This window comes from Pteropus vampyrus, unplaced genomic scaffold, assembly GCF_000151845.1.
Source record: "Pteropus vampyrus isolate Shadow unplaced genomic scaffold, Pvam_2.0 Scaffold68, whole genome shotgun sequence".
Classification (NCBI taxonomy): Eukaryota; Metazoa; Chordata; class Mammalia; order Chiroptera; family Pteropodidae; genus Pteropus; species Pteropus vampyrus.
The window spans coordinates 4,334,608-4,343,699 of NW_011888849.1; the positions used below are offsets into that span (position 1 = coordinate 4,334,608).

A 9,092-nucleotide genomic window follows, 5' to 3' on the forward strand; every position below is an offset into this window, starting at 1 on the left:
TCTGTACTTAAAAATAGCAAATAAGCCATAGCAACAGTTTTGAAGGTTCTTTTTCATGAAAGTCAAGCCCTATGGCAGACATACATGGTTCTAACAAGCGAGAAGTGTTGGTCTCTAGCCTTTCTCAACAGCTGCTGAAAACCAGATTTCAGTTAGGAAATGTCCTAAACACATTACCTTATTTTGAGTCCTTGATCTTTCCTGTCAGTATAAGAAATTTTTTTTTCCTTCACAACTTTGCTTCCTTCTTTCCACTTGCTACAAGTGGCGGAGCAGATATTACTCAGAAACTGGTTTCTCGGGGTTGTAATATTAGATGATGCACAGCGTGGGTCATTACACAGTAAACTAATGCCTTTGTTTCATTGGGTTGGGCCTTCTAGAAGGTGGTGTCGCTGCCTGTGTTGCTGGAAAAGCACTCGCAGGTGTGGAAAGAAAGGGGTTGCCACCGACTTGAGCTTCTAGGGACCTTTCTCTCTGCCAGTAAGCATTTTGATATTAATCAGAAATACCTTTAGAAGATTCTAGAAGCTGCGGAGGTGAAGTAAATCTGTGAAGGACCAGCATGGGAATCTTATACTCCGAGGTATGTAACCTTTCTGAAAGATTTCAAAAAGGGGTTAGAAGTTGCTCATGTTTTTAAAACGTAATTTCCTATCCCTGTTACTGTCTCCTTTTCTTCTGTTTAACTTTCTGCAAGAGTATCAAGTCAAAACAAAGTTCTGTGTTAATCTTTTTTACATTTTTAATATTTTAAGGCAAATTATTTTGCAGTTCCAAAATGTTAACTAGTTGTAAATAGAGAGTAATTATGATACACGTTTCATAATATCCTGATATTTCCAGGGGTAATTTGTACTTCGCAAAATGGAATTTGAGTCGTGTTTTTCTGATGTAAAACATCCAGAGGAAAAGTGAAAATCGTACCTAACTGGATTTCCCAAATATATAAAAGATAGACTGGTTCTTTTATGGAAATACATATACAGAGTAACATCTTTTAGCTTGGTATTTGAAAGGAAACTCATCACTAACAATTATTAAGAATTACTTTCCCTGTAAAGAAGAGAAGTAAAAACAATATATTTGATGTATTTTTGAGTTTTTTCTTTTCCAATCTGATGGATACAAAAAAATGCTTCCTCTTGTGTTTGAAAGTAACTTAATTAGAATCAAATAGATTTTTAATAATGTTTCAAAGCAGTACAAGCGAGCAACGTTTAAACAAGTACAAGTGGTGTCATGCTGTTAGTATGCACAACTCATTCCCTCTCCTTTGTCACAATTAACCAGTTAGTCCGCATTTCATTCTGGATGCTCAACAGAACCTCATGGGCTGGTTCTAGTACTAAAGGCAGTTTCTCCCATTTGCAGTTATTTCTAATGCCAGGGTGTGTGTGTGTGTGTGTGTGTGTGTGTGTGTGTCTTTCTATAGTCAATGTGTTTTTGATCAGTTTATAATTCTAGGTATGTCTTGCCCAGTGACTTTGGTATGGTAATAACAATACCTGTAGTGTTCTAAAACGCTACTCTGGTAATTCTCAAGCTCTAGATTGCCAAATGTCAGCAAGAGAAAGTTGTTTAAAATGCAGTTTCAAGTGCCCCCACCTTAGAGAGTCTGTTTCTCTCAGAAACCTATTTTTAGAAGAGCAGCCAGGTGATTCTAATGTTAGGTGATCAGTTTACCACCTGTTGGAGAGAAACACTGCTCTAGGATAGTGGTTTTCAAATTTTAATGTGCACACAGATCACCCCAAGATCTTGGTCAAATGCAGATTCTTATTCTGTAGGTCTGGGTGGGGCCTAAGATTACGCATATCAGTTTCCTGATGCTTATGCTGTCAATCCACATACCACACAGTAAGTAGCCAGTGGGTAACTAGCTTGTACTCTAGGCCCTGGGGATAATTAAATTAAACATAAAAGTCTGCAAGAGCAGTGCAATTCTTTTTTGATTGAGTGTTGAACTGACAAGTGACTGAGGCGAGGCAAGGCAAAACTTGTTGAATTACTTACAGATATCAGTGAGAATATGCCCAGAACTGGAGTATATGCTTTACTTTTCAGGTGTATTGAGGACAAAGCAACTTGAAATATACTATGATATTAGAAAAAAAATAACACACACACACACACACACACACACCCCTTAACTTAACCTAAAAGTTCATAGGTAATTATTCAAAGCTCAAAATTAATATCGAATCAAGCATAGTCTAAGATAGTGTTGAAATAAATATTGTTGCCATGCATCCCAGTATCACAAGGGGAAGTAGATTTTAGGCTCTTCCATGAATTTTACTCACTCATCTACTTTTGCATCAGCAATATAAAACACGAATACTTGAAAACTCAGTCATTTCCAGAAAAAAGATCTGTCCACCTTTTTGGCAAGTAATTTCTCAAGTTTTAGTATTTCCCCTTGATAGTAACTACTTCCACCCTCTCCACTCCTGCCCCTCTTCTCCCCCGTCGCCCCGCTATTTTTTTCTTCTTCCTCTTCTTTTTGGGTAAAAGTAGCCATCAATGAGGATATATAAAGGTACTTGCAAAACTAATTTGAGTAGCAGGTTTGTTTTAGGAATAAATGTTTGATTTTCCAGAGTGACAGTTGGGGCAGGAATGCTGCGTGTGGAGTGGATGTGTTTGGGTGTGTTTATTCTGCTCTTTTACTCTCCAACATCTCTCAGCCCAGGAGATACCCACTAGAGTGAGGGGTGCCCTCGCTAAACTCCCAGAGGTTTTCTGGTCTGGCTATCGAGTTTGGCCATTTCTCATTTTCAGTTGACAGATTTGATGGTGTCCCAAAGTGATGGATTTTGGAGCTATACTGATTCCCTAGATATCAACTTTTTGATACCCGGACTAAACACATCCTGCTGTTAAATGTCCAGAATTAGAATAATCTCACCTAAGCTTGAAAAATGCTAAAGAGAATCGGGTGCCTTTAGATTGGAAGAAAGCTTAAGTTGCTTCCTATGATTGCATTTGGAGTTTCATGTGAATGGAAAGAAAAAGAAAAAAAAAAAAAGCTTAATTTTACCCTCCGGTATCCTGATGCAGAGATCTGGGCTGGAACCCTCTGTGACACTCTCTCAGCTGTAATTTCAAAGAGGTCGAGAAGCTCTGTCACCAATTCTCAGATATTTAAACGTATCTTACTCATCCGTCACGTACCAATCTTGTTTATCCTGTACTGTTACTGGAGAGTGGGGTCCTCTCACAGCGCGTTGTCCAGGTTCCTGATGTCTCGAACAACGAATTGAGCGAGACACCGAACTACAGTAGAAAAGTTTTACTAGAAGGGAAAGTACACTTCCAGACGTGGAAGCTTGAGCAAGAGAAGCATGGCTTAGAAGGCCTGGTAACAAAGACTTCAGGGTTTTTACCCCTTTTTTGCTGTGGGTGGTTACTTTTCTTAGAGGAATGGGCTTCTTTGATTGATAGCTAAGATTGACAGGACTCAGTGATTGATCATTTTGCTTTCTGCACGTTTGTTCCCAGAATTCAGTCTGTTATAACGATATTAATGAACTCCCGGGCATATGCATCATATTATAATGATGATATAATGAGGCTCAGGTGAGTTGGAGGTCATTGGAGGTCACAGGTACGAGTGACTGACTTAAACTGGTACCTAATTCTCTGCCTACTGGTCTCTTTGTGTGAGTTAGAAGATGCCTTCTGGTTTGCTTAATTGTGGGCAGATTAGGGAAGACCCTTTCTAGGATAGGATGACCTCAGTGTCTTTGCAGGCAGACCCGAAACCCCCTAATTAACTTTCCTGCCTACCTCTTTTCTAAGAGCCATGAACCCCTTTGTTATTAGTATGGATGTTGAGGGACAGGAGGTCTCTTCTTCTGTATCTGTTTCCTGCTGAGAATGGCCGTAGTCTCTGACTACAGGGGTTTCATGGAGCTCTTTCCCTTTCTGCCTCGGTCAGAGTGGGGTCTTGGGTTTCCTGCTGAAGTGCCGCCTCAGTCCCTAGACAAGGAAAAGAAGATACGAACTTATTTAAATCATATATCTATTAATTTCTATTATTGATTTGCCTATTAAGTGAGTAAAGGGAAACAGGCTTGGTTAATATGTTTCTTAAAGAGTAAAAAGACCTTTGGCCTAAAGTCCCCTCTCCCCTCAGACTCTAAGAGCCCTGCCTGGCTTAACACCATTTCTGTTTAACATTGGGCTGATGACCCTTATCAATAGCCAGAGGATCTGCGTTACCAGTTTTGGGCAATTATCAGGATTTGAGAGAGAGGGCCTTTTTTCCAAAGAAAGGAGGGAAGAAAACTTAACTAGGTTTACTAAAAAGATTAACTCTGCAAGAGATGTACCATTTCATTTCCTGCTAAAAGATGAAGAATTTTACAAGTGATGTCCTGTCTCAGTAGCAGTCTTTCTGCATTTCCTAGGTGTAAAGATTGTGAACCACTAATACAGAACAGGCCAAAACCCAGCCGGTCTTTATGAAGTTCTACTGCCCATTTGGGGTATGGGAAGCCCCTCTAGATTGGGGACATCGGCTTATGATTTTTCCTAAGAGCTGTAGGGGAGGGGAGAATTTTTTGCTCTACTCATCTTAGATTCATTGACCAGGGCCCTGAAAATTAGACCGACAACAAGAATATTAATGAGAGAAAGACAAACAGAGGTGTGTGCACGGGAGTACCCAGCAATGAATAACTCAAAGCAGTGGTTAGAACGAGGGTTCACAGAGCGTCTTAACAAAAGAACAATGCATTTATAGAGAAGTGGCAAGGCAAAGGAAATGGACTTTGAGTTTCTAGAGTGGCAAATTACAGGAAGGCAAATATATGGGGGAGCTAATAAAAGATAAGGGCTAGTTGGTGAATTTTATTAGGTAGATTCCTTTGAGGCCTTCTCTAGACTGACAAGGGTGACTTTTGTCCTTCCTGTCGAAGAGGGAAAGGAGAGCACCTTCACAAATTTATAAATAGTGAAAAAGAAAAATCAAGGAAGCAACAGGATAAAAAGAGAGTGTAAGAGAGGTTGGGAGGGGTATATATATATAAATAGAATTTGATCTGAAAGGCTCATCTTAGGTAGGGACATTTGTGCTGAGTCCTGAGAAATGCGAATCTAGTCTTGGTAAGCTTGGGGAAAGCGTGTCCCAGAAAGAGGACATGTATGTGTGGAGAATCTGAAGCATGAAAATTTGGGCCTATTGTTCCAGGGAATAAGTCTGCTGGAGCAGCTCCTGGGAATGATTTCTCGGTTCTTAGAGACACAGCGACAATTTTTCACCTGTCTGACTGGCAAGAATCCAAAAGATTGAGAATATACTCTTGGTGCAGTGAGGGGAAACAGGCTTTTTGTACATCACTGATGGGAGAATAAAATGGTACAAACCCTGGGAAGGGCAATTCGCAACACCTGTCAAGGTCACAAATACATATCCCTTTGTTCCACCAATTCTAACTCTGAAAATTTATCCTATAGGAAAACTAACAAATTTGCAGACTTTATTGTAATAACAAATATGGGAAACCCCTGAATGTCTATCAAAAGATGACAAAAGGATTTTTTTTTTAAAACAAATTAGGTTACATGCATATAATGCAATGTGATATAGTTACAAAACAATATTTAGGATGCACTTTACCAAAAAAAAAAAAAAAAGCAGTGTCAAAAAATGCTTAGAGTATGTGGTCTTTTCAGAAAAATGAGAATGTAGTAGATAAAACTATATATTCATATTTGCTTGTAATATGCCTTATTGCATGAAGAGATTCTGGAAGAATAATCAAGGAAGTCCTATTAGTAAGATGATACTAATAGGGACATTTTTTATTGCATACCTATTAAGTGTTTTAGATTTGCAAACCAGTGCTTGTAACACCTATTCAAACAATTTGCTGAGGTCTGAATGTGTGCTCCCCGCCTCAAAAAAAATTCATATGTTGAAATCCTAACACCAAAGGTGATGGTATTAGGAAGTGGGTTTTTGAGCAGTGATTAGGTCAGTAAGGATAGAGCCCTCAAGAGTGAGATTAGTCCCCTTATAAAAGAGACTCCAGAGAGGTCCCTCACCCTCAGCAAGGTGAGGAAACATTAAGACACCAATCTATGAACCGGAAAGCCCTCACCAAAACACAGAATCTGCCAGTGACATGAGTTTAGACTTTGCAGCCTCCAGAACTGTGAGAAATAATCGTTTGCTATTTATAAGAAAAAAAAGGGGTGGGGGAACTGTTGGAATAATTAACTGAGTGGTATGGGAAGCGTGTTCTGGTGAGAACAGTTCATCCAGGTGTAGTTAATAAGAGTGTATTGTCTGTACAGAACATGGAGACTAATAAAACTGACTGCAAGCTGATTCGCTTTTTATTATCACCATGTTCCAGTAATTCTAAATAATGTCAGTGTAACATGGTCCTCCTCACCCTTTGGTAGCCATGGTTTGATAGAAAGTCCTGGTGCCTAGGAGGCCGTGAGGATGACCAGAGCCGAAGTTAGAAAGTTTGCCAGGGTTCGGAGCATGCAGGTTTTACTGGTCAAGATGAGCAATATCGACTTTATTCTAAACACAATGGAAAACAATGAAAGGATTTAAAGAAGAGGAGTAATATGACCCAATTAATGTTGAAAAGGTAGTTCTGATAGCTGTGGAAGAATAAGGTGGAGAGCTGCAGGACAGGAGGCCAGGAGCCTGGAACAAAGCTGACGTACCAGGGGGCGATAATGCTGGTTGTATTAGGCTGGTATATTTCTTGCCAAAACAGACTTACATTTAGAAATTTAGTGCAAAAATACCTTTTTGGTCCATTGAATGTTTGGAGACACTGGCTACTAAGAGTTTAAGGCCTGGGCCTTCCCCAGCTCACCACCCTTGCAGATTGCGGAAGACAGCACGGAAGAGTCTTGGAAGTGCATGTCAGCTCTTCCCTGTCGGGGATATGCTGGCTGCAGTCAGTTGGAGCTGGCTGGAGCCAACTTGGACTGGTTTGTTTCAAGAGCTAATTTTCCCAACTCCAAGTTAAGTGACCTCTCCTTGGTAGCTTGAAATTGACAAACTCCACAAAGGTTTTTTTCTTCTTTTTCTCCACCTCTGGAGAATTGGATATTACCCATTTATGGTCACATCACTGCTTCCTCTCGGCTCTGCACTCACCTATCTGGTCAGAGGTAGTAGAAAGATATGGGCTTTTGATTTTGCTAGATTCTAGCGGCTGGAATCCATTCTTCCTCCGCCCTTTATCCTGAACTTTGGAGACAAAGGCTTTCTTGCCCTCCCCTGGTCTCCTTCACTGTGACCTCAGAGCTCCTCAGGTCTGAAGTGTGGCAATGGGGCTTTTTTAGCTTCGGGGAAGTGAAAGACAATGTCATCTCTCAAGCAGACCTTGGAGAAAGTATAGAAAACATAGAGACCGGATTAGTAGAGCCTGCCGATTAATTTTTTTCTCCAGTGTCATCTATTAGTCTTGTCTTTGCTCACAGCATTCCAGCTCTCTATCACATCATCCTATTTTATTTATTTTATTTATTTTTTCAATTTCATTTATAATTACTGAAATTGAACTTAATGTTCTCCATTTCCTGGTGAGTAAGGTATCCGTGATTTTTGCCTGGTTTTCAAAGTCCCGTTTCTCTCTTTGGCCAACCGCTGATTTTCTGGCCAACCGCATGCTCTCATCTGTCTTTCAGGCCACTCTCCTCAGTCCTACTTTTCAGCTACCTGCTTGGCATCCTTATGCCTTTCAAATACTGTGTATCCTTCAAGGCCCAGCTCATGGTTCATGTCTAAGAAACCTTGGTGTCTCCTATGTAGTACCTCAAGCTGCTCATTGGCCTTTTGTCAGTGGGCTAAGTCTAGTGTCCCTAACTCCATGGCAGCCTTCCCGAAGTCAGACTTCTGTGGAGATGAGCCCTGCAAACATGGATACAAATCACTCATTGACTGACACGCTGATGCACCGGTGACCTGGCTGAGGCGGTGAGGTTAGGGAAGGGATTGAGGTTTAGGAAGTAATACAGCATGTGAGAACCAGGTCAGTATTTTAGTTCAGAGGTTCTCAACCCTGGCTAAGCATTAGGGTACTTTTAAAATACAGGCTCAGGTCCCAACCGAATCAAGGCGCATTTGGGCGCATTAGTGCTATTTCAAAGTTCCTTGGGTGATTCTGAGGCGCAGTGAGAGTGGAAAACCACTGCAAAGGTGAAAGAAACAAACCCCCATAAGGAAAACAAAGCCGTAATGAAGCACTGCAGCAATTACACTCCTACTAGGTGAGGAACAATTGAAACTCTGGAAACTTGGAATATTAGGAACCACTTTTTCACACTGTAGTCTTCCCACCCTTGTCCCACTTTCCATCTCACTTTCCCAGACCCTAAAATGTAAGCAGTGTCCCTGGGTCGTACATGATATATCCATCATGTTGATGATTAACTAAAATATTCGGTATGTGTTATTTAACAGTCACATTTTGTACTGTTCCAAGTATAATAGATATCACGACTAGAAAAATACTCGGCATTATTTTAGTAATATAGAAATCATTGGAGCTGCTCGATATCATTATCGATGTCTCCAAAAACAAAGTTGCCCCTCATCCCACTTTTTAGTATTGTTTCCCCTAAAGTATAATGGGTCTTTCCCAATTCCTGGTCTAAGAAAGGATCATGTAGAGCCCTGCCTGAGGCTCAGAGGACTTGATAACTTGCACATTAACCATCTCATTTAAAACATCCCATAACAATTTCTGAGGAGGATTTGTTGGTTTTTGAAACAAAACGATTCTGATAAAGAGCCCTGTGAGTTAATGAAGTGTCACTCCAGGAAAGGAAAGAAGATATTTTTTTCTTCCCCCTCAAAATAAGAAATCTTAGGGAATGAAAATGAATACCTATTAGATTTTATTTGATTTGCATGATTAATTCTAAGCCCTTCTTCTTAATGACTCATTTCTTCGCTACTGTGATTTTTTAAATTCTTAGCGAATTTCTTCTTTCAGACAAATAAAAACGGTTTTTAAAGGTTGTCTGAGACCCACTTAGCCTTTATAAAACATGGAGAAAGTTTCTGGCGGTGGCTGGATTTTGAAGAATAGTAACAGTGAGGGGGCACT

The 9,092-nt window shown here is 40.2% G+C and overlaps 1 protein-coding gene across 1 annotated transcript in view; it reads left to right on the forward strand.

Annotated features, from left to right (window-relative positions):
• The first annotated feature begins 533 nt into the window (after positions 1-533).
• The window catches only part of ANKRD22 (ankyrin repeat domain 22), a 23,165-nt gene continuing 14,606 nt past the window's right edge, over positions 534-9,092 (forward strand). Inside the window, 1 exon segment of the mRNA XM_011361610.1 lies at positions 534-586. Within this exon segment, the coding sequence (XP_011359912.1) occupies positions 566-586 (21 nt within the window). The 5' untranslated portion in view covers positions 534-565.